A 26705-nucleotide genomic window follows, 5' to 3' on the forward strand; every position below is an offset into this window, starting at 1 on the left:
TTAAAATCTGGTTAATACCAAAACCATTGAAACGCCTACAAATCGCATTCTTTTGTTATTTGAAATTTATTTAAATTGCTTACAAAAAAAGTAAGCACCAGAGTGTTATATATTTTACCATATTTTGTTGCTGAATACAATTCAGCACATAAAAACAGGATTTGATATTATTACTAGTTTGTTTTGAAGGCAAAATGTAAATCTGTTTTCCCGGTAGTTCTAAAATAACCAAATCTATGTTGTGTAGTTGACCCAAACGCCATTCAGCTAAGTCAAAAATGATTCAGCGCTTTGATTTTTATTGAATTTTAATTTTTAAGCTATATTTCTTTGGCCGATTTTGCTGCTGACTATATAAATATATTATATGTGAGCGTGAAAAGCAACACGCATTTGCAAATTATTCATATAAAATGAAAAGCAATTCAGATTTGTTCCATGTCAGACTAATTTAATTATAATTTAGCTCAGCGGTTTTGTACAGGTTTCAATAAGATCGCTGTCATTTCCCCAAACAGACCAACAAATTATGTAGATTTGTTTTTTTTTTTAATTTTGAGGCACATTTACATTACTTTTTATTAAGTTTTTAATCAAATCATCACTTGTCAGCGGCGTTGTGGAATTTCATAACCTCATTTTAATATAACCGCCTTGTAATTTTTTTTCAACCTCAATAAGCTGCCATTCCGCTAAATAAGATGTAAAACAAGTTTGCCTGCTTTCAATAATTCTAAGATAATTATCACTCATTACATAAGCCATTTAGCTACCTTAAAGGTAATTCAGCACATTTTATTGTTCTTGTATTTGCATTAAAGCATTTCTTGCGAGCGGGAAACCCATTCCAAAGCTTTGCAAAAGCACGTAAAGATATTCAGCCACTATTCAGCGTCTTTGTACATCTTTGTCGATCACAATCGACATAAATTCATCAAATAATCAAAGTCATCAGCCAAACACGTTTTTGCGACAAACTTCTTTCGTGGAATTGGAAGAAAAGGTTGAGTGTTGATGACGCCACTTTAGTATTGAACAAATTCATAAAACAATCAACAAGAGGAAAAAAATAAAGTGCGACAGAAATTGCACATGCACACTAGCAAATCTAGCACGATTAGTGGCATAGCCGTGCAGCGCCGGGGGGTAAAGTGGAAACTATGTAATACTCGTACCAGCAAGAGTATAATTCGATCAGTTATGACCGACAATAGCCAGTACAACGATGAGTTGTACCTTTAGACATCGTGCCAATTTATGCAATTCACGATCAATGCCGGAACGCCTAGGATACAGTACGGATTGGTTGAAAGGCAGCCAAGTAGACAAAGCTGCAAATTATTAATTGACCAAATTAACTGGGGCTTACTGTGCACTTAACAGCAAACGGTTCGCTATATTTTCCATACCAATTACTCGCCTTGGCATTTCATTATTTTTGCACTTTAACGTTGGCAGCGGTGTTGAAATCTCTCACCGATGATTCAACATTTACGAGCATCAAATATCCCGCAGTGTTGTGCCACATAAATTCCTTCAGCCAATTGGACAATAAATTGGAAAAATTGCAACAATTTGCAAAGGAATAACTACAAATTACAAATTTCAACTTAACTAAAAAAGTTGTCCACCATCCAGCCTCGTTCAAATGTGTACACCCAAACCTTTAACATTTAACATAACTGCTAATTTTTTTGTTTTGTCTTTTGATGCATGGCATTAGTCTTGCGCGACAGCCAGCGGCGGCATTTTTCACATTTGTCTTATGCTCAATTTGAATACATGTGCACCTCGTTTTATGCGAAGTGTGCGGCAATAATCGCTAACAATTCAAAATGATTATAAAAAAACAAAATCTATGCAAAATGTGCAGTTTTGCATTTTTTCTCGCATGCGATAATGATCGCACGCTATAAATTTTATGCTTACTTAGATACTCGTATTTGCAGCAAGCAAAAATTCAGCGTTATTTATGTGGCATTAGCAGGTCTGTGGCATGAGTTGGCATTAGCGTTGGCGTTGATCTATGGGCGAAAGTATTCAAAATCACAGAAAAAGCTTTTTTTGTTTTTTTTTTTGCCATTGTTGCTGCTTCTGGGCACGTTTTGCAATAGACGTAAGCCACAAATTTGCAAACAGGAATTTGCTGACTTTTTTATAGGCAAGGAAATTAATCTCAGAGTAAAGGAAATGTGTCGATAAAATAATAATAACTGCTATAGTCATAATGCTGGCGATGAATAGAAGAATGCCACAAAAATATTAAATTTCCTTGCAAACTAACACTGAATTTGATGCTTGCCAATTATAAGAAAAGAACAAAATGGGCATAATAAAATCCGCTGAGCTGAGCAGTATCACAATATTACAAAGACATTAGACATTTAGTTAACCAAAAGCACGGAAAATTTCTTTCACTAAATTCGTATGCTGAATTGATATACTCCCTGATATAAGTCAACTGCGTCAAACTGAATCGCACGATTTCGTTTTTCGCGCGAGTTTGAATTTATATTTGACCTACAAATTTTTAAAATAAATTTTGAACTTTCGCTGAACTGTTACATTCCCAATTATAAGTACATAAAAAGCAATCATTCGAAAGCGTGAGCACATATTTGTTCAAAAAAACGTTGGATTCGTGTGCTGAATTGATGTATTCCCAGATATATTCAAGTTTATTCCATTGTGCTGACCCTCACCATTTGTAACGCTTTAATGCTATGCTATTTCTAAGGATTAAATGCTTATTAACCCATAAATTATTCCCAATAAATATGTCACAAATAGACGAAATATTGTAAGCTGAGCTAAATTGAAATATTTCTACACTTACTAGTCCAAAATTATGTAAAATTCGTTTGCTGAATTGATATATTCCGCGATTAAAGGCAGCTGCATTGAGCTGAATCGCATCACTTCTAATGCACAATTTCTAACAAAAGTTGTATTATCTTGCGAAACAGCGCAGATCCATTTCCAACTGTAAGCACAAATTATATTATTTGTAATTGAATAGGTTGCGCTGAATTAAGATGAATGACAATATTTGTAACGCCTTAATGCTAATTATAGCGCTGAATTCAAAATAATTTCGTTTTCGTAGCACTTCTAATGCACAATTTGTAAGCCATAGAAAGGTTGTAGTAATAAATGTAAATGTAAGTACAAATTAAATGATTTAAAAACCAATAGAACGCGCTGAATAGAGCTGAATTGAGCTGAATTGCAATATTCCAAACGCTCAAATGCTCATTAAAGCCTACAAATTTTAAATTCGTTTGCGAAATGGCGCTGAATTTAAACTAATTACGTTTTCGCATTTTACTTATAAATATATTTATTTGACCAAGTTTACACCATTCAAGTGGTGTAATAGTTAGCTGTTTTGTCACTCAGTGTAGTTGCGCTGGTGTAAGGTAATCTTGGAAGCGTTACAGTGGAGATTTCGTCATTTACTTCATTTATTTTGGACGTGTTTTTCATGTTTTGTCGTGCGCTGAGGTGAAGGCGAGGCACATAGTTTCAATTTCGAAATGCATGAAAACTTTTACACACTTGTCAGTTGCTAATCGCTTGAAATATGTACGATGCAAAATGCAAATAAAGAATTAGGTTATGGAATGGGAGGGGATGTATGACAAATTGCCAATAGAATGCGTGCGCTGCATTCTAATGAAAACTTTTGCTTACGTAAGGCCCTTTTTGTTACCATTCATCTTGGCACTTTCCTATTTTTTAATTGAAATACATTTGCTCATTAGCTTGGCGCCGATTTTTCTAGCGTTAGCTCACTTTTCTACTTTTTTTTAAATATTTTTCTAAAACTAAAATGCTGAGAACGTACTGGAGCTCTAAAAGTCACAAACCTCCAGTTTTTATCAGATAACATTTCCGTTTCGCTTGCTTTGCTTTTGAGCAGAAAAAAAATTAATATTCAAGCGCAATAAATTAGCGATTTAAATGAATTGACAGCGGATCCAATTTCGTTCGCTAAAATCTTGCTGGTCACAAATTGACATCAGAATTTTTTATTTCTTTTATTTTTGATGTTGTTTTGGCTATGAAATATTTAGTTAGGCATAAAAAATTGTTTTGACAAATTTGTGCCTGAGCTTAAATTAATATGCAATATGCAATAATATGAAATTCTACGAAGGTTGCCAAAGAAATATTTTATGTGTATGTGTTGTTTAATCCAAACAGCTTAGAACCAGTTAGAATTTTTTACGATGTTTATTATTTGTTGTTAATATATTTTTTGCGTTTAAAATGTCTCGAATTTATTTTTAACTATGAAAATATATGTATTTTGTATGTGAAACTCGGTTATTAAAATTAGGTAAATTAGTTAAGCTACATACATTTTGTGAATTCGCTACTTCCTATGAAACATTAATTCTGAGATCTTTTGTTCAAGCTACTCAGAATAGTTCGTTTCGAATACAAAGGGCCTTCTTTTAAAATAGCTTAATAGATTTGATTTTGTATGCCTCGGCTTCTGTAGTATCTCAATTTTTTTATGTATTTCTATTTATTCACCAATTTTTAATCACAAAAATGTCAAAGTCTTCAAAAGTCAATCAAAACTTGACCTAACTAATAACTTTCATATTAAAAACAAAAAAATACAAACCCCTATAAAACATCTTCGTTATCAATACGAGTATAAAATATATTATTGCGTAGGCTTTTTGTGGAAACAAATTTTGAAATCATCTCTTTAACCCTTCTTGCTCTATACATTTGTTGTCTCTTCTAATCCTGCACCTGCACTGAGTGATTGCCAACTTATCTCTGCGAGTACTTGTGTTTATATTTTTCGTCACAAATCGCTTTATGAGCGCCCCATTTGAACTTCAGTTTTTTATGGAAAATCTGTGCCTGTTACAAATTGAAAAAAAAAATAATAAAATGATGCGTGCTAATTAATTTTTATTTACACACTTTAATTGAGCCAAAGATGCTGATAAGTTTGAGCTGATAATATGAGCCGTCCATATGCACGTTGCCCTGAAATTGTACAACAAATACTTAATTAGAGCAGAAATAAAACGATTATTCGCTGAGCAGTAGTAGTCCGTCGTGGATTTATTACGATCGAACTTCTTTGAACTCGACAAGCAACTTGATTTGTGCGCGGTAATGCGTGAATTTAGAGTTCTTTAATCAACTGGTGGCGTGCTGGTCTTTTATGAAGGCTATTAAAAAACATGGACACGAATGTATATACACAAGCTGGCATAAAATTAATCACCCTATCGGAAGATTTAAAATTTTTACAAATGGCGTCGTACGTCAATCATATTTGGCACTTGTGAACTCGACAGCTACGGTATACAAATAGAAAATCAATAGAGTGCGTAAATAAAGGTTTTTGTCATTCAAAATTGTTATTGTTTTTCTAGTAAGAAACTACTCCTGCAGAAAAGTTGGGTTTACCATTTATTGTAATCCGCATTGCAGAAGCTGTGTGGACCTTTCAGAGAAGGAGACTATTGATCACTGTCTCTGTAAATATCCGGGTTTGGCAGCCAGTCTATTAAGGACACTAGGTGCAACACAACATTCTGCAACCACTGTTGAGGCCGAATCATTGGAATCATCGCTTTGCTGCTGCATTTGAAACTGCATGGGGTCCATAACCATCATTTTGACTGCTGCTCTGACTTTCCGCCTCGGATACAGTGGTGCTGAAAAATTGATCAAACGTTCTCTTTCTTTACTTTAATTTTGGAGCCCTAGAATACACAACTTGCTCCACCAAACACAAAGTTGTGAAAGAACATTCTTTGCAGCAAAATGTCGCTTTAAAATGCCTATGGAATGACCAGATGTAATTTATATATCGTGAGCTATGACTCACTAAAGATATCTAGCGGAAAATGCTCAGCACTTTTCACTTCACTTATTATGCACGGGTAAAAAGTGAAGAAGTCCGCTTCGTTTCCTCTACTTCCTGCAGCCAAATAAATTGACTTGCATGGGTTCATACACATGTACATACATACATATGTACACATTCTGAAAGCATTGACAATTGTCAACTGACAACTGTCAATACGAACAGAAGCGCGCTAAACGATCTCCAAGAACACCTTTTCGCACCACCGCTGATTGGCATTTCTGACACTTTCGTTGTAAATGTGAGCTTTTATTGCTGCTTACTTTTCACTTTTTATTTCTCAGCTTTTTTGCACATTTTCCCTTTTTTCAGCGTATGCTTTTGCCTTCACTTTTTCTTCCTACGCTACAAAAGGGATCGTAAGTTTTGTATGCTATCTTATCGCTATGACATATTTTTTTCGAATATGAAGACTTCGAAATTTTTTTTGGAATCAAAATGAAATTGCACCACTGTGCATGCCCAGCTTCAATCGCATGTTGAGTTAGAAGTGACAGCTAAAATGAATCTATGACGTGCTTGTGTGCACGACGCATGAGCGGTGGGGAGGAAAAGTATTTATAGACATGCGAGAGCTTATATTTTTGTATTACTGGTGTTTTTTGGGTAGTTTAACAAGCTGAATGAAATCAAAATTATTCTCGGAGGTGTTGTCAAATTCTTTACGTGTGTTGATGCACGTGCACATTGTTGTTGTGTGATTGCTTTGTTTCGTTTTGTTTGTGTTTTACTTCAATGATGTTCTTAAAATTGTTGACATAAAAGACTATAAATGAGCGGCAGTTGGGGTTAGAAGTTGACGATGACGATGACGACATACTACTTGATAATGGCTTTAGACGTTAGTGGCTTTAATTGCTGTTATTGTTCTTGTTGCTGTATGACACATTTTCGGAGTGTAGAGTTCCTAAGTGATCATTTCTTAATGGGTTGCGTACATCGAAAAATCTAAGGAAGTGATGTGCCTGAGGTGCTTAAATTGATATCTACTTACATAGTCAAGTAATTATTTGTATGCAGATAAACTTGTTAAATTACAAACTCTATAAACGGGCTTAATGGCAATCGAGGGAATTGCTTTAAGGTGGTTGAATTTTTCGAAGAAAAAAATTTGTAAGGAAAATAACGAATTTTTTGGAAATCTTTGTGGTAAATCGGCATAGGAAACTACTTATTTGTGATTCTTAGGTTACAAGGTTCAACAGTTCTATGTAAAAAGTAATGGAGATCAATTTTGTGGAATATTTTAACCCTACCACTCCTCAATAGAAGGGTTTTTTTGCCAAATAATACCCATGAAAAGGCATATAAAAGGTTAAAATGTATTATAATACAGAAATAATTGCCATAAAATTATACTAAAAGTCTGTAAATTAACGAAAGCTTAATATAAATTGAAACGCCAGAAATAAGTCCAAACGGTAAATGTGTATAAGGGTTAATTTCGCTAGGGCTAGCAACCAGCCCTTCGTAGACTTTATTTGGACTCCTGCTGAGCAAAACATTGGCGAAAATGAGGTCGTCAGAGAAAATTTCTTGATGACTTGAAGCGACAATTAGATCTTATTCAGTTTCAATAGACCTGAACAAGCAGAAGCTTTAGCTATATAATCCTCGGTATTCGCGAACGATGTTCGCGTGCAGATCTTATATAGTATACTGATGTGGTCTGAATATAAGCCCAAAAGGACAAATAATATGTTATTGTAGCAGTATAAACTTTCCTCATATGGAAAAAGCTGCTGAAGTGACAGCCCTTGAACGGATATAGTAGAATCCACTGAAGTGGATACAATCTGTCTCTTCTACTGATTGTTAGCTTATTGGTACCCACTTTAGAAGGCCCCAATGATTATTGCAAAAGCTACAGGAATAAAATTGAACAGGAACCAACTGATCACCTTCTGTCCAGTTTTATTGAGAAAGCAGACTACAACTCTCTGCAGGTTTTGTTCAACCACCACTGCGCTGGTTCGTTCTAACACAATGATCCGCGGTCTGTGGCATTAAAACTTTAAATATAGAAGCTATTAATTGGACGTTGAGGACGTTAACATAACCTAAAAATAAGAACACACAATTGTCTGTTCTAAGCTATCTCAATGAGCCGGACTTAAGGACTGAAGACTGTCACTTCAGCATTAGCAGCAGTTGAAAAGCATTTATGGCGAATTTTTATACAGGTATGATAAAAAAACAACAACAGCGTTGTGCGCGGGCCTACAGGAGGAGTTACTCATAGATTCTACTCGATTTTGTTAAAGAAATATTATCAATTTTTATTTTTTTTGTGTGCTGAGTAATCAATTGGCTGCATTTCCGGTTCAAGTTTTAGAGCCAAAGCTTTAATTTTGACACCTTTGATATTTGTAAAAAAAAGTATTCGTTGTTATTTAATGCCAATACTTAAGGGAACTAAGTCACTTACGAGTGCGCACCAAAGCCAATAAAAAAAGTTGGCAATAAAAAGCGAGTACACCAAAGTAAATACAACTGCAATAACAATAACAAGAACTGTAAATAAACAGTTTACAAGTCGTTTACAAAAAGAATGAAAGTGAAGTACTCGGCTGCTTGCATAGGTGATGCCAGTGTTTGTGTATACATGTGCCATGTATGGGCGTGTGTGTGTGTGTTATTGTTGATTTGGCTCGCACGCTTATCGGTTAACTGTCGGGTTGAAAGCTATAACAATACTCACAAGTTAACTAACAACAAACACCAGGAATAATCACTCAGTACTTTGAGCATTTTATAAACACATAAATATTTATAGGCACATACATATGCATGCATTTACGAGTACGTGTGTACATGTAGGAATACTTAAGTTAGTATGCGCCTTGGAGCTGACGTCGCAGCAGTTGACTTTTGCAAGCAATTTTTTCGCTGTTTATTGTTTTTTTTTTTTTTGTGAAATAATAGGCATAATGTGTATTGCTTCTAATTTTTGTCGACAGCGGTCGTTTCGTGTAAACTGAGCTTTGCACGAGCGCTGGCTGCTGCCTACATCGTGGAACTGGTTTTTGAAAAGATCGCTGTCGAGAGCGCTGACGCCACAGCCTTGACTGAGCTAATAATTCTCAGCTCAGCTGTTTAGCTCTATACGCTTCCTACTTGTCTTGAGATGCCTGTTTCTACCTACCCACATACATATGTACATACATACATTAGAAAACATTATTAATTAACGTATCGCATTTACATTTGCGTATGTATGTATGCATGTACCTATAAATATACAGACCGACATACACTCTTATATAGTTAGGTATATTTGCTTACCATTTGGTTTTGTTGTTTTTGGTGCTCAGCGCGCGACGTTTTTGGTTTCAGCCTTTAAACAATTTTCTGCTGACTTGGTCGTCTGCTGCCTGTTGGCTGCTGGGCTTACAAAGTTCCAAACCATTCATTTGTCGTCAGTTTGGTGGCGGCAGTGATTTCTTGCGGTTCAACGCAAATTCATTTTCTTACCGCAAAAGCGTCGAAGGAGTGCGAGACAAACATCAAAGTGCCTAAATAAATAGATGAATATAAATAAAAGCAGGAAATAATGATAAAAAAGTGAAGAAGAAATGAACAGAATGAAAGATGAGAAATGCTGCGCGCAATGATGCACGACTTCTTAGTGCAGCAGTCAGCAACTTCTACAACAACTACTCGTACGAGTAGAGTACCGTGGTGGTGACGTCCGCCGCAGTCAGGGCGATCTTTTAGGTAGGCGATCACTCACAATCAGCCAGTCAAGTCGCGTCATTCAGCCATTCGAGCATTGAGTAGTAGTTAGTCAGCCGCATAAGTTGATCTTTTGGGGCTTTTATGTGCATGCGGCTATGTGTGTGGTTTATGCCGCCAGCGAAGTTATTTCAGTGTGATTTGAACGCATTTGGCGTGCGGTTGGCGCATTGAAAAGGTATCGATCGGTCGATCGATCGTTTCATCGTTTGGCAGCGGCGCGTGTATATGAATGCGGTACTTGTCGTAAATGTACCTATTTATCTATTTGTGTCTATTGAATATAAGTGTTGGCCGTTGAAGTGTTGGTTGTAGTGCAAAGATTTATGAGAATATTAAGTAATAAATATCACGTTATAAGTGTATAAAATTCGAAAAAGGAATAATCGACACCTTTTAGCGCACATTTCTATTCAAGCGCATGTTGAGTTTGCTAGCGGTCATCATGGCGTGTTAATTAAATGTAGCTGCGAAATACTGTTGTTGTGCAAATATGGTGAAAGCTCGCTAAAAGAGTGTAAAGTGCGAATTTAATTAGAAAAGTGAAACTCAATTGTTCAAGGGTTAAAGGTGCGAAAAGTGAGAAAATAATTGACAGAGAAAAAGCAGTGCAAAGTGGCGCAATAAAAAATTATATAAATTTACATATTTATACATATATGTATGTATATCTGATGTTTGCTGCAAGAACTTCATAATTAAACAAATCAAAAATTCGAAAAATACGACCTGTGGATCAAGAAATAAAAAGAGCGTTAGACGAAGCATATACATAAGCCTAAAAAGAGACTATGTCTAAAAATAAAAGCAATTTTTATTTTTGCGCGGACTTTTCGAACGACTTCTAGTATGCAGAAATGATCTCCCGCTCTACTTTTATACTGTGTAAAAAATTCACGTGATATCTGGTAACAGTATTTCATTAGAAGAATAATGCCTTCCGAATAATACGATTTGTCCAAGTCTGAAAAACAGCCATTGGTTTCTGCAATCACCTCTTCGTTTGAATAAAATCTTCAATTTCTCCAAATTCGGCAACAATAGTAGTCCGAGGAATCCAAGGGAGGCAAGTCGGGGGGATGTGAAACAAGTTGGAATACTACTTCCATTAATTTTACGCCCACAACTGCTTAGGCGGGAGCTGGTGCGTTGTTGCGATGAAAAAAAAAAAATGGTTTGTGCCCTTCCAAGAGATGCTCCTAATTAAACATAACCTCGATACGCGAAAGTTGTGCCATCTCTCCGACATTGCGTGGACTTTTTAAGCGACCCTCGTATCTAAGCACTTTCTTTGGTTTATGACACCCTTACAGCAAATCGGCGATATATATATTATATAATATACATGTGTAACGGGTGTACAATCTAGGATTTGGAATTTATATTCAATTCGTCTATAAATAATAAAGTCGCAAATAGTTTTAGGAAACATTTTTTACTGGCAAGCGTAGAACTTGCAACTTGCCATTAAGCATATAATACAAATTATTTAAATATCTTATACGGCTAAGTTTATAGTAAAGCGCATTCTGTCAATCCAATTTTTCAATAAATTTCATCAAAAATTATGAATCTCACCTTTGATTCCAGTTTTGAGCTCTTGAATCGTTTATAGATAATTGGCGCTACATTTATTCCTAATGGTTCACCGAAAAAACGGTTTCATGTAGTCAAATCGTAACTTCCAAGGGTGTAAATGCAAAATAGCGACTACTCTCCCCGGAAAAAATAGAATACATATTGGAAATGGTTCGCATTTTATATCTGAGAAATGACACTAATTTTGTTAAAATCGGTCCGCCATGTTCCTGAATACAGGCATTTTAAAATTATTAAATTTCCACCTTTCCCCCCTTTAGCACACATAATATTTATTTGCACAAAAACTTTTATATACCCCTGAAATTAGAAAAAAGCGCGGACCACATCAACTCTTTCAAATTTTCCGGAGTGAGGAGTCAACAGATTTTTTTCAACAGAAATGTGAGCAATTTTGTAAATGTCTAACCATAAACGGAATTTCTGACATTCCATGGATTTTCTTACAATATTTTAGCTTTCAGGGTAAAAAACCGATAGTTCAAATTTCAAAGGCCAGATGGATCACCCTGTATATAAATAAAGTGCTTGAGGGATAAATCTTAATTCAATTATCTCAAATATACACCTACACATCTTAATGGTGTTCAATCTAAAGTGAAATTACATACATACATACATACATACATACATAAATCACAGTTCATGTCATTTTTACAACCGTCTGACCGTACCTGGTGCCCAACTAGCAGTTTGTTATCAACTAATTGTGGGACTTTCATTTCCTTTCGACTCGAAGTGCCTCTGATTAAATTTATCGTTAAATAAACAGCGTACCGATACTCACACTCGCACGGAAAAAATTAAAAAAGAAACGTAAAAAACGAAAACATGGAAAAATCAGTGCTTCTGTGTTTCCAAGCGCTGGCGCCTAATTAAATTTTTACCCTCAAATAAAATCGAAACATTTGCAAAAGAAACACCACTTGCACACTCACACATACGAAAAGCAAAAACATTGCAGCTAATTTCTGCAATCACCTGTTTTGCTTTTATCAATTAGCTGCAACAATGAGCGTCACCGGCGCGAATCAATTAAATAATGGCAGCACTGCTGTCAAGCATGTTCCACCAGTGATTTTATCGTATAACAAAGCAACAACAACAGCAGCGGCGGCGACAGCAGCAGCCCAACCATCGGAGTGGGAGCAGAATTTCGAGGCAAAAATAAAAGATTTAACGCCCAGCGAACAGGAGGCCGTAAGACGCTTCTGGAGGTATGAACCAGAAAATTTTCAAATCGAAATTTTTCTAAGTGAAACAGATTGCGTGGGTGGCAATAAATATAGCAAATAGAAGGTTGATTGAGAAAAGTGAAAGGGTGCTTGTAAAATTAAATTATGAATACATAAATATTTGGAAAAAATCGTAAAAAGTCTGAAATGTCAAGCTTTGGTGTGTTAATGTGCTTAATAGGATTTTGTTGTAATCGGATTTGAGCGCTGGAGAAACAACATCTAAGTGTTTAATTTATATTACATTCGCTTGCTTCTGATTAAATCTAGCAATTTATATACAAACATTGGTTTGCTATCTTATTTCAATATCTAAAGAGCTTTAGTGGTTAGCCTGCAAGCTTGACAAATTCGAAATACATTACTACTTGTCAAAACAAGCAATGCTCAGTATTTTTATGGTTGAGTAAAGCTTTTATTTTTGTCTGTGAGCAAAAACATCCACAATAACTGTCGAAACGCGATTTTACTAGTTAGGACCTGCTGTTGTCGTTGTAGCAGCGAAAACATTTCTCATTCATCTACGGGGAATGCGGTTGAAGTGTCAGTTCTTGGCCGCGTCGATCCGGTAAGGTATAACCGACTACCGTGCGAACGCTACTACCATACTTAGGGACCACTAGGACTCTTGGGAACTACCAGTTAGAACCTTGGTGCTCTTGGTTCAGTTGAATATTAAATCCTACCCATCAATTCAAAAATTTAATATTTTTAATGCTCAAATGGTGTAGAACTTATTTCTTTAAATCCAGGCTCGCTGGACTAGACAGCTGACTTGTTTAGGGGTGCCCTGTTATGTTCCTATTAAAATTAGAAATCAAATACAGTGAAATAACAGGGCTTTAGTTTAAAAGAAAAGCAGAAAAGAGTTTGTCCTATGCCAGGTACAAGGTGGAGCAAAATTAATCATCCAATTTTTTTTTTTCATTTTATTTTATTTATTAATCAACAAACAGGGCAGACCATAGGTTAGGTAAGGTTAAATAGCTGCCCTAACATGGGGCCCACTTGGACAAATATTCAAAATTCTCCCGTTGTGATGCCATACAGGGAAAGGACAAAGGAGAAGGGGAGGAAGAAGATGCCTTGGGATTAGGGGATGATAACCATGCACTTACGACGACGCCGACGGTGGCTGATTTACGTTCGTAATTAGCCGCAACAAGCTAGTGATGAACTTCACCAGATGTATGATTTTAAACCCGCTACCCGCGGGCGTAGCAAAAAAATGAGAGCCCAGATGAGGAAATCTTTGCCAGACGAGAGCAGGGCAGCTGAGAAGAATGTGTTGAGATGAGTCTACCTCGTCCTTAAGAAAGCTTCTGCAGAACAGACTTGAGGCAATTCCAAGTCTCACGGCATGGATATCTAACGGACAATGCCCGGTAAGGTTACCACCAAACTTGAGAGGTGGGGCTTTGTTAGCTTTAAGAGTTCCCTCGAGCCTCCCCGATCCATCCGCGGCCAGAAGAATCTCGCGACCTTGCACGTTTGCGCACTAGCTCAGCGCTCGCGGAGTTGACTCGAGACCCATCTTTCCAGGAGCAGACCACAGGTTCTTAAGGGAACCCCAATCCTCTCATTTCGCGACGAAACCGTCTCCAAAGTTCCCTGTCTAGCCAGCTTATCAGCCCAGCAGTTTCGCTATATGCCGCTGTGACCGGGAACCAAAATGAACCTGATATCGAAGTATTCGGATGCAATCGAGAGAAGCCAGATATTCTCCGACAGACCTTACATACTATGTGATAGATACATACAAATAAAGATCTTGTGACAAATGTCTTATAAGTAACTTCTTAAAAGTAAACTTAGAGTAAGAGTTTTAAAGCTTGTTGCTCGCGTTTGCTCTCGGTTTGGCTTTCCGCGCCCACTCTGCACCTGCTCTTGAAGTCAACTCAGTTTCGAACCGAGTTAACGTCTGCTTCTCTCACTTCTCTCACTTCTGGCAACTTCCTGCTTCTAATCAATACTAATGTTTTTAACTGCCACCTGGTGAAGGACAAGATGAAACGTGTTTTTGAGCACTTCCACAAAAAAATTTCTTATTATAGAAAATAGGTTTTAGCAAATTTTAGCAATTAACACATAACAACTGTTAAGCTCCAAATCTTACAAAGTGGCTAAACCAATTCTAGTTATGCTGATCATTGCACTATATGATTTTTTAAAAATAGTATCATAAATAATTTGAATGCCTTTGGCCAAAGTCAAAACAAATTTTAAAATGTTACATCTGCTTAATATTATATATTTTCTCTTCACAACTCTAAGCCCCATTAAATAAAAATTTTAACAGCACATCTCCTTGATTTTTTTTTAATTTTTTCCAAGCAAATCTTTTCTATATTGAAGTGCTTATGTGCTTGTGCTCTGCTTTGTAACAAAAATATACACGCATTAAAAATTAATTATTGCGCAATTCCTAAGTAAAAAAAAGAAATACCTAAGCACGACTCTTGCTTGAAAACTTATTTTCAGACAATCAAAATTAATTATGCAACACTTCACAGGGAAGACAAATAGTACTTGAAAGAAAAAAAATCCTTAAAATTAATTTTGAAGTAAATTGAAAAATGGGAAACGGCTGTAAAGTGCCAGACTCCAAAAGTATAAAAAAAAAAACAACAATCAGTAATAATAAGGCAGCAAGAAAGGGGCACCTTAACTTACTGTGAGGCAAGCGCGAGTGTAGAGAAATTCAGCGAAGGTTTCTACTTAGATGGGCCATGACTGCATTATTTAGAAATATGGTAAGCTATCGTACACGTGCAGTTAATTATTGAGAATAGGGCAGGATAGCTTGCTTGTAGCAGTTCATGTATGCAGTTCACTTAAACGAAAGTCGACCTCTTAAGCCGGAATACACTTTTTTTCTGGCACAAAGTTCAGCTAATAGTTTGAACTATGTATACAAGCACGTAAATTACCAATGCTCTAAACAATCTGATGAAAAATAAAAGCATACATTCCAGTTTGATCTATTGACTTAAACTGTACCAATCTTTGATTCTGTTAGTAATCAAATAAAAACAAGAATTCAGTCACTCTGTATTAAACAGCAAATGCTGGCAGCGTGTTTTACATACAAAACGAAATTATTTAAGACCATTTTTTACTTTTAGGAGCGAGTAGCACTGGGAATAGAGGCTGAATATTCTGCTGGAAATATCGTGGATATTTTTATTTTTATCTTTGTTTTCTTTGGGGGTGCTAAAAATACCATTTTGTAGTGAGTTATTATTTTAAGTCTGATTGCTTCTATTTTTATAGATGCCATCCCGTGATATGCAGTATCAAAATATGTGCATGTATATTTTAGAAGTTGGTGTAGCTAAAGCCTATCATAAATTTCTGATCATTTTTTGTTTACGGTGTTGGGTATTTTCTTTTATATAAAAAATTTCGAGCATTCGTTAAGTGGAAGAAAATGCATAACACCGTCAACGATAAAAAATCATCAAAAATCAATCCAAATTTTTAGCCACTTGAACTCCAAACTGCTTTGCCAGATTTTTTCTTAAAACTCTGCCCAAAAATATTGAATTTTTTTATGTAAATTTTTTGTAATTTTTAAAATTTTTACGGATTTTCCACATTTCTGTGGGTACCACTTGATTGAATTTTTCACAGGCTTAAATTCATGTCTTTGTATCTGTAGCTCGAAAAATATGGAGTACATCCATAAGTTACAAGATTGAGGAATATTTGGTAAGCTTCACGGGTAAGAGACCAGATTTTCAATAGTGTGAGCCCGCTCGCTCCTAGGCAGACGCTGCGAACTTCAGAAGACTTTTCAGTTGTATATTCTAAAGTAGCCCCCGAATTTTCACCTATCATTAGCTAGCCTCCCATGTGGATTGAGGTTTTATGTTCCATTCGGGACAAAAGGAATTGGTTATAATAATGGTGGCCGTCTGCCATTTGGTAGTGCCCGGGTTCGAAACCCATTATGGTCATGAAACACCAAACAATAGAAACACATTTTTCTAATAGCGGTTGCCGCTCGGCAGATAATGGCCAACTTCCGTGTGTATTTCTGCCATGAAAAGGCTCCTCATAAAAAGAACAGCTGTCTTGAAGAGGCCATATGCAAGGTGGCACAAAATTAATCAGCCTAGATTTGTAATTTTTGAAAATGGCGTCGTGCGGCAATCATATTTGACAATTGTGAGCGAAGCAGCTGTAGACAAGCAACGGAAATAAAGATTGCTTTCACTCAATTTTTTTTATTTACTAAAATGATTATTCACCCTTTATTTATTTATATATAAAATATAATTAATAAAAGAAAAAAGTTATATTGGAAAGATAAAAAATATACATAGTTATATTAAAAAAGGTAAACAATTATATTACAAAAATAAATAAATACTAAAAATTTTGCAATAATTCCCGTTGCTTTTATTTTAACCGCTGCTGTATATGCATATAGCAAGACATTTTCTGAAATAATGTCAAGTAATGGATGTCTTGTATAGTATTTTTTTTTATTCCAGTCATATTGAGCTTCACAAAACATTAACTCACAGATTTTGAATAATTTCACAAAAGTCCAATTCGAATTTTCCTCGAAGTTCTCCACTTGTTCTCATTTCAGTAGATGTAGCTGTTCTGGAGAAGCTATAAAACAGCCTGTGGCGGCAAATAAACTTTTTTGTTCTAAATATTTTTACTTTTCACGCCAACTTCGACAGTCATAAATCAGCACGTCCATAAACTATGTTGTTTTCATAATATTTTTCTCGACAAAGGAGCTGCTTAAATCCAAAGCAGAAATCCATAAAGCCACTGCGTCAACAAAAGTGCAGCAGCCAAGGCAGCAATCTGGGCGCCTGTTCTGCTTAATTTACTGACAGCCAAAATTCAACATCATACAGCACACACAGTGTGACGGTGGAGCGACAAACACACATACGAACATAGAAACATACATGCACACATTGCATTAATCACGTTAATAGAGTAAGAAGAAAGCCTTCTCCATATGCAGCAGTAACTGCACGCCCTTATGGGCGTCACGCAGCAACAATAATAAGGTGACAAGTGTGAATGTGTATGCGTGCGTTTATTCGGTTGCCTGCGGTAGCAGTTCACATTTTTTTGCCACATTCAATGCAATTATGAAAATCTGTTGCATTTGTTCATGATGCATGTTGCTGCTGTTGAATGATGCGTGAAATGTTGCGCACCATTTCCAAGCGCTTTGGTCTCATTTTTCTGGATCATGCAGCGTTTCTCGTTATAAGCTAAATTTAATTGTAGCTTTTCTTGTTTTTGGTATGTTTTTTGCTTTTCATTAAAATTTTTTTTGACTTATGAAATATTAATTGGATTTGTATAAATTTTTGTCTCGTTGCAGGTCGGTGGTGATGCGTAATGTACCGCGTCTTTTTGGCGAAGAAAATGGTGAGTAAATCTCAAGAAAAAAATTAAATTGAAGGATTTTAGTTTAATTTGATTTTACTTGCAATTTAGTGAATTTGATTTTGAAAGACTGAAGGGTCTAAAAATAATAAAATAGAAACATTGCGCGCGTAAGCAACATTAAATGTTGCCAGCTTCATCTGGTGTCTCCAGTCCAAAGTGTGACATTTTTTCTGGGCTATCTTTGATGGTTCATTTGCAGTTATTGATCTAATTTTCCTGCTTTTTATTGATATTTTCATCAGTTTTTAATGTTGAGGGCCTGCCACTACATTCGTGATCCTCGATGGACTTACGATCTCTTCTGAAGCGTTCATGTCATGAACGTCTGTTTTCTTTAGAGTATCATTACCGAAACAGTTTCCCTACCTTTCTAAGGTATTCGCTCCTTTGAATCCCTAGCACGCAACGCATAATTTAATGCAACCTCGCTGTTGTAATCCATTGTAAATCCATTTTTAGAATTGCAAAAAATTAAAAAAACTCGTGCAGAGGAAGATGTACTCAAGGCGGCGTAACTTTTATAAATATGAAGCAATGGCGATATAACTTTGGTAGTAATGTTAATGACAGATGAGGCAACCCAATGAAAAAAAAACAGAAATGAAACTGTGGTTCACTTGGCAGTTGTTGTAGGAATTGTTTCATCAAGGTGGTCGCTTAAGTTTATAATATAGTTTAAATACCTAAAAAAAAGTTTATAATTTGATGCCTGAGTTAATCACAATTTTTGCATATTAAAGTATTGAAATACGATCTGTGCAATTTGAGAATAATACTCAGCTTTAATTAACGCAGAGTGCTGATCACACATCGTTTACTTTTTAGTTGATCATTGAAGATACCTATCAGCTTCACTGCCAGATCAACTTATAATTATTGTATATTTTCATTCATCATTTGTTTGCTTTCATTAAAACTCATTCGCCTGAGAGAGTTTGTAATAATTTCCAAAGCAAAAATAACTAAAACCGTATTGTGTAAATGAATCAATGTCTGATCTTGAACTGATCTTGATTGTTGGTGCACATAGAAATAGCAATGAATGATGATATTGACTCAAAATGTTTCGAGTTTTTTATTATTATGAAAAATTTCTTGATGATCTAATGCGAATATTTTGCAAGGAAGTCGATGCAACATTGCAAGAAAATGTTTATTAAACGCTGAGTAATTGTGAGTTTTAAGATCATAAAAACGATTTGTTAAAAATTACTAGTCTCAACAGAAACCAATTAGTTAAAAAATTACAAGTTTGAAATACCATTTTGACAATTGCGTTAATTTTGCCCTTGATGTGGTCTCACGCCAATGATGCTTTGGCTTAAAAAGCTTTCTTGAACACCCACCTCGTGTTTATTATTATCTACATTATTCGCTGCTTTATCAGCCAAGGTCGAACAAATGTTATTGAAATAATGTAACAAAGTGGTATTAATCAGCGTAATGAACAAAAAGGAAATACTCACATACATGCATGCATACATACCTATATAGTGCAATGCCAGTAGTAGGCGGCGACAACTGAAAAATGCGACTTTATGGAGACATGAGCGAAAAGATTATTTTTGGTTTCCTTTTGAATAGCAATTCTGATGAATGAACTACTATATGGAACTGTAAAATCTATTACACCAAAAAAAAATTTCAAGAAAAGAGAAAAATCCAAACAAATTTAATGCTGTTTTGCTTTTCATCAATGACTAAGTTTCCAAGAATACCACTAAGCAACCAGTTTTTCCATAGCAAAATAAAAACGAGATTAATATTTTATTTGCTCAGGTTGAGTTTTACTTAAATTTAATAACTGCCATTTGGTTAGCACACCTACTAGTCTTCTTGCCATTAGCCATTTTTGGTGGTGAATGTACAGGCTGACTATTTTAATTTCATTTTCAAACTTATGTAGGAGGATTTGCAATGAATTGTATTAGATTTGTTGATTGGATTAAAATCTTGTTCTTAATTGCACAACTCTTTTCTAGCAAATACAGGTGGCGTTCATTGCCTAATTTCGTTTTTGTATATGCACTAGTATGTATGTGTTTTTAGTGCGCCACTCAAGCGAGATATCACCTACTAACCTTAACTCCCACGGTCAGTCCAGTTTTAGCCTTTTGAGTCTTGCTTTCTTGCCTCTCTTTCGATGATATTCGGCCAATGTAGGTCACTAAATAGTTGACACCGCTTTTTCAATACTTACATGCATCTACGAGTATAAGCAAAGTCAAATAGTCGCTTTTAAGGGTGCCTCCTTCCTTTTCTCTAAAGTAGCGTTAAGCATTTTAAATCAGAGATTGCGCAGTGCTGATTTGATGTGTATTTGCGTTGATGTGATGATCTCCTCGTAGCTTTGCTGAAGTATGTTGAAATATTTTTATTTTTAAAGAAGCCTGGCTTAGTGGTAAGATGAGCTCCCTAAGGTACTTTTTTGGCGATCGTTTAGTTTTGTATTTGGACTTAATGTTGTGCTCTGTGCTTTTAAATAATTACGTTTCATACGAGGTCAGCTTTTATGTACATATGCATGTGTAGAAACGCGATATTTTCATTACTGGTTTTGTGTTTTTTAATTTTCATTATTTTTGTATAAAAATATAATTCATTCTACAAGAAATATCTTTCTAAGAAATATCTTGTTAAAAGTTCAGAAAATTCCACAAATTTTCATCAAAATTTCAAACTTTTTTTGGGAGAATTAAAAAAAATTGGGTACGCAGTTTTCTTGCCCAATAAATTTAAAGACAAAAAAGTGCCAGTTTGAAGTAGCTCAAAGCTCTCGTATATTTTTGATAATTTTTTCCCTGACGGTTTTGCGCATTTTCTCTCTATAAAAAAATAATCGTGCATTCATTAGCTGACAACGGGTATGCACAGCACAGTGATCCAAAGGGGGTCGCCTTTCGAAAAGCAATAAATAACACCTTCAAATGTACTTTAATCATTTTGCCGTATATGGCTTTTGCATTGTAGATGTAATCAATAATTCCTTTTTTTGCGTCGTCTTTGACATTTGCCAAGTAGACAGATGCACAATTTTACCCGATAGAACGAGTTAAAATTATTGAGGCTTATTATGAAAACGGTCGACCTTTAAGAAGAACCCAATCGCAAAATTTGTGTTTTTCTTTGGTGAAAATAATCGTTCGAATGAGTCGAAAATTCAAAGGGTGGTAAAAAAATTTGAAGAAACTAGTTCTGTAGAGGATAAAAAATGGCAGATGGACTGACAGACTAAAAACTGGACTTTCTATTGAGAATATTGCTGCTGTATCGCAAAGTTGCTGAGCAACCTTCAACATAGAATTCTCGACATTCTCGAAAATTAGGCGTTTGGAGGACTTTACCTATTGACCTGCTGCGAGCACACTTCGAGTACGCCAAAAAAAACAGCATCCACCACCACTACGGCGCTATGGGGCGTATAAAACGGATCATGTATCATACTTTCGGGGTCTACAGTCTACCTACCGGTTGTGTGCACTACGCGTATGTAGCGCATTTAAAACGGTGTCCGACGATGCAGCCTTAGTAATATCTGGCATGTACCCGCTAGGCATATTAGCAATGGAAACTGCCCAAATAGCGAGAGCACAGCGACCTATAAGTCTGTCTACTCGCGCCGCGTTACGAGATAATTGCATCGACGAGTGGCAAACTAGGTGGGACAACTCGGCCAAAGGGTGTTGGATGCACAGATGCATTCCCAACCTAAAGCTTTGGCTAAAGAGGCCACATGGAGAAGTGGACTTCTAGGTAGGTAGGTAGGTAAGATGGCAAGAGTACCCCAGGTACGCTACAAGTAGCACTTACGTGCCGTTTTGATACCATAGAGTGAACCACTACCTGTGAAAGGATTAAGGGAGGAGATAAGACCGTCTACAGCCATCCAGTGCTGTTGATGTAGCGGAGGAGAGAAAAGGGATCTAGGCTGGAGAATTTCATCAAGTCATCCCCAAAGGGGACGCTGAGGAATCTCAAGCGCCTAACCGCCAAAGCCGGACATCTACAGAGAAAGTGTTCCACAGTCTCTTTCTCTGTAGGATCCCCACAGCTTCTGAATGGGGGTTGTACGGAATTCCAAGCTTCTCCGCGTGAGTGCCGATCACCCAGTGGCCAGTGATCACCGCGATGAGTTTGGAAATTGAATGGCGGGGGGTTCCCATCACCTTAAGCGTTCTGTTTATGTCGTATTGAGGCCATAGTGCTTTTGAAATGGCACACGATGAGACAGACCTCCATCTGTCTTGCGCTTTTCTTAGAAAGAAGTTGTGTAGTTTCCCTTTAACGACGGCCAAGGGGATACCGATGTCTGAGAAGAGGGCAGCTGGACTCGGTTCTGCCGCCCCCTTCCTGGCAAGCTCATCGGCAATTTCATTTCCCTCTATATTCCTGTGCCCAGGAACCCAGATGAGGGAGATGTTTCCTGCCCGTTCGAGGCGTTTAAGTTCCTCCTTACAGGAGTTTACGAGAAGAGAGCTGCAATGCGGCGACGACAGTGCCTTGATTGCAGCTTGGCTATCGGAAAATATATTTATGTCTCCCTCCCAACAGCGATCCCGAAGCATTTTGCATGCCTGCAGGATCGCGAAGACCTCTGCTTGAAAGACGCTGCTTGTCTCCGGCAGTTTATAGGAGACCGAGATGTTGGCTGATTTGGAGTAGACCCCCGCTCCCACTCCAGACTCCATTTTGGATCCGTCTGTGAAAACTGAGGCCTCTATATCCGCAACAACTCTCTCCTCTTTCCAATCTTGCCTGCTCGGAAAGATAGCTCTAGCCCAACCCTCAAAGCACAGTTTGCGGATGGAGAGGTCGGTGCGAATATCAGAGAAGGAAGGGGAGATCTGCTTCAAGATGCTGCTATGCCCAACAGGGAGTTGTCTCCAAAGGCCAAACTCCCTCAGTCTGATAGCACTCTGAGCAGCAATGGATTTAACCTGCAGATCCACAGGAATTAAGTGGAGTATAACGTTGAGCGCAGCGGTGGGACATGTTCTGCAGGCACCAGTGATGCCCACACATGCAGTTCTCTGCACTCTCTCTAATTTAGTGAAGTTGTAGCCCTTCTGAAGAGCTAACCACCAAACTAGGCAACCGTATGTCAAAATTGGCAGAACCACTAAGTTGTACATCCAGAGTACGACACGTGGCTTGAGGCCCCATTTTTTGCCGAACATAGATTTGCAGGCATAGAAGGCTATATTAGCCTTCTTAACTCGATTTTCTATGTGCGGCTTCCAGTGGAGCTTGGGGTCAAGTATTACACCAAGATAATTGACTTCCGATGAAAGTGTAAGACACTGGTTGTTAAGTCTAGGAAGCTTAAACGGTGGGGGCTTGTATTTTCTGGTGAATAGCATCAACTCCGTTTTGTCAGAGTTGACTCTGAGACCGCTACTGGCGGCCCACCTGCTGAGTGTAGCCAGTGCACCTTCCAAAATTTCAGCCATTACTGATGGGAAGGGACCTGAGACCATCAGGACCAAGTCATCGGCATATGCTACCACCTTTACCAAATTGACTCTGCCGTAATGTTATTAAAGGCGCCCTCTATGTCTATAAAGGCCGCCAAAGTGAATTGTTTCCCCTCCAGAGATTTCTCTACAGTCCCTACTACCTCATGTAAGGCTGACTCGGTAGATTTCCCTTTTCGGTAGGCGTGTTGGGCTGGAGAAAGTCTGGTTTCACAGTGCTCTCGGATGTGACAGTCGATCACTCTTTCAAGCACCTTGAGAATAAAGGAGGTAAGACTTATAGGTCTAAAGTCCTTGGCCAGGACGTGGCCCCTCCTTCCTGCCTTAGGAATGAAGACTTCTACTTGACCCAGTTTTTGAGTGGACATGGATGCTTCAAAGCATATCTATACAAGTTTAACCGCGACGACAATCCTTATTGCGACTACTGCGATGGAAACATTTTAGAGGACGTTCACCACATATTCTTCACATGCTCGCGCTTCCGTTCTGCAAAAGAAAGACTCTATAGAACCATTGGAAAACCTCATTCGCCGGAAACATTCGTACATCACATGCTGCGCTCGAAGGAACAGTGGAATGCGGCATGCGACTTAGTGGCCGAGATTATGAAAGAGATGAGGCGTCTGGAAAGACTGCGACACAGCAACGGCGACTAATCGCCTTCCCTCACCGCGAAGTAATACTTGACGGTTGTCCCGCGGCGAGAAGTGATGGTTTCAGAAGGTCACTTGAGGGTAGCGCGCTACCACAACGCCTAAAAAAAAACCAAAAAAAACCCTATACCCCTTTCAATCTTCCAATATCAAAAGTCACTTAAGAAGCGCATGCTTCTGCGAGACGAATGAAATGGTAATCAAAAAGCGCAACTTGCTGCGCTTAAGCACAACTCACTTAAATACAAGCAGCATACATCCACTTTGCTTTGAGCTCAGTGTCACCCAACTTGAAGTGTTTATGCAATAATCATAAAAAGAAAAATATTTCTGCAACCTTTGTGAAATTTATAAATCTGAAGCTGACTTGTAACATCATTCTGCAATTGATCTCCAGTCTTTCAGAAAAACAATAGTTCTCAAGTTTATTATGCGATATCTCCCACATTAAACTGACCTGTTCAAGTCAGCTGATCTCAAGCCAGCAACTAGTTTCATTGTTATTGTTGCTACCTCAGTTAATTAAATAATGCTATTAATCTTTTTCAGCCATGTGGGCGCTAAAATAATTACGAATTCAAAATGATTTATTTAATGGGTACCCAAAGTGGTAAGACAGTAACTCATCATCGATTGCATTTTCCAAAGTTTTTTTTCAACAGATTTTTATTGTAAGGCACTGCAACTTTGTTGTTGCTAGCGGCTATTAAACGTCTCAATTTACACATTTCAGGCACATAAAAGTAGATATGTGTTATAATAAACGTGCGCGTGCGTGTATGTGTGTGTGAGTGCGAGATTTTTTCAAACAGATTTCCACTTGTTCGCTTGCCACCTCCATCAACGGAAATTGCAGCCATAAATTTTACGTCATCAATTTTTGGTAGTGCCTTTTATGCGTTGCAAAAATTTTTTCCATATGTTTCAGGTATAATTTTTATAAATGCATTTCTCGTTCTTATTTTTAAGGTGTTTTCGACAGTTTCGCTGCAGTTAGTTTGTGTGTATGTAGGCCTTTGTTTTGCCACTTTTGGTGGCACGTATACACGTAATAGACATGGTTGTGTTTGTTGTGCGTGGGTTGCCGTGCTGTTGCAACATTGTTGTCAGGAAATATTTATACATATATATGTATATGTATATATCACTAGTTAACTGGAAGAGTGTCATAAATCAAGAAATTAAAAATTCGAGAAAACGCCTCCAAAGATTTCAATTGGCTCTGCTCAAATGTAGATGCTGTTAACAGATATCGCCATTAATTTTTTACACAGCATAACGGAGTTGGTGGTAATTTCTACACACTTTTTTAAGAAAAATTGTTTTGAGTTATGCCGTTCTGCCAGTAATCCTTGCAGCGCGAATGCGTGGCACGTTGTTTGTTGCAGCTGCAAGCGTCTCTGGCCATTGGTAACACACACATAAGTAAATATTTACATGAAGCTTTTTAGAGATTTTTCATTTCAGCAAAGTTGAAAACCTATTTTGGGGTTGCGCTTGAGCAATTTGCCAAACGTTTTGCTGTCATTTATGTCTCTCTCTCACTTTTGAATCTTGAATATCATAAATTTGTTGAATTTAATGCCAATTACTCGCCTTATTTTGCCAATAGTGATGTTACATATAGATTTATGCTTTTCTATATCTATTTTTTCATTACTTATTCCATTTCTATGGTTCACTTTATTTTTAATTTTTATTTTTTCAAACTTTGAATTTATGTGGGTGTTTTACCTGTATTTTTCATGTGTACGTACGAGTATGCGCGTTGCTTTGCTGGGACGTCTATTGTGACCTACATTCCAATTTGAGTTGGTTTGTTTGTGCAAAATATTCGTTGTTTTCTTCTCGAAAATTGGTAGTTTTTCGTTTTGAATGACAGCCATTGTGCTGGAGCGAAGTGGCAAAAGCGGGCGAGCTGTGATTGATAGAGGCAAAAATGTAAAGAAGATAGTAATTTTTTGGCCAAAATCGTTTAAGCGGTTATCGCTCCAAACAAGAAGAAGAAGAAGTAATTTTTTGTTACTGATACCCACTTAGATTCAAAATAAACGGTTCTGGGCTGTTGTTTTTGTGTGTGATATCCGCATCTGCTAGCTTGCGCAACATCGACCTTCTTCAAGTATTCTTTGGCCGAACGCGACCTCTGCCCCCTTGCATGTTTTAGTCCAGTGTCATTCTCGTGATGCTATCTAGTGGTTTTCTAAGCGTGTGACCTATCCACCGCCACGTTCTGCGTTTCATTTGCCAAAGATCACTCGTTGATCTCTACAGCGAGTCGTCGACCAGAATATTCTACAGATGATGCGGAGGCATTTGTTGACGGAAGATTGTAGCGTCCGTGTGATGTTATTAGATACCAACAATTTTTCACTTCCGACTTCACACATGAGCTGAATATTCATAGTTTAGAGTGCCTGGAGATTTACGAACTCGCCCATACTGTATGCATTCGCCTGAGCGCCTTGCTTTGTTTAGCCTGCAGTTGACTCTTTCACCGCCGTGATAGTGCAGCCGAGATAGCACAAGCTTTCGGAAAATTTTGGGCACCCGCCAACCATTATATGTCTTCGTTTATTGTGGCTAACTCTCAAAGCCTTCGTCTTGGCGATGCAGCGCGTGTTTGCGTCACTAGCCTCATAACGTCGTGTAGAGGCTACATGGAACAACC

At 37.3% G+C, this 26705-nt stretch overlaps 1 protein-coding gene across 9 annotated transcripts in view; it reads left to right on the top strand.

Moving 5' to 3' along the window:
• Positions 1-26705, top strand: part of LOC129245744 (KN motif and ankyrin repeat domain-containing protein 1) — an 88170-nt gene that overhangs the window by 32419 nt on the left and 29046 nt on the right. For 4 of the 9 annotated variants that reach the window (XM_054884097.1, XM_054884096.1, XM_054884098.1 and 1 more), the window contains exon 3: positions 17837-17883. In XM_054884097.1, the coding sequence (XP_054740072.1) occupies positions 17837-17883 (47 nt within the window). Of the gene's footprint in view, positions 1-9341; positions 9623-9661; positions 10211-11696; positions 12457-17836; positions 17884-26705 lie in introns of those variants that run through there. The other 5 variants (XM_054884094.1, XM_054884095.1, XM_054884102.1 and 2 more) reach the window with 5 other exon arrangements.

This window comes from Anastrepha obliqua, chromosome 4, assembly GCF_027943255.1.
Source record: "Anastrepha obliqua isolate idAnaObli1 chromosome 4, idAnaObli1_1.0, whole genome shotgun sequence".
NCBI classification, from domain to species: Eukaryota; Metazoa; Arthropoda; class Insecta; order Diptera; family Tephritidae; genus Anastrepha; species Anastrepha obliqua.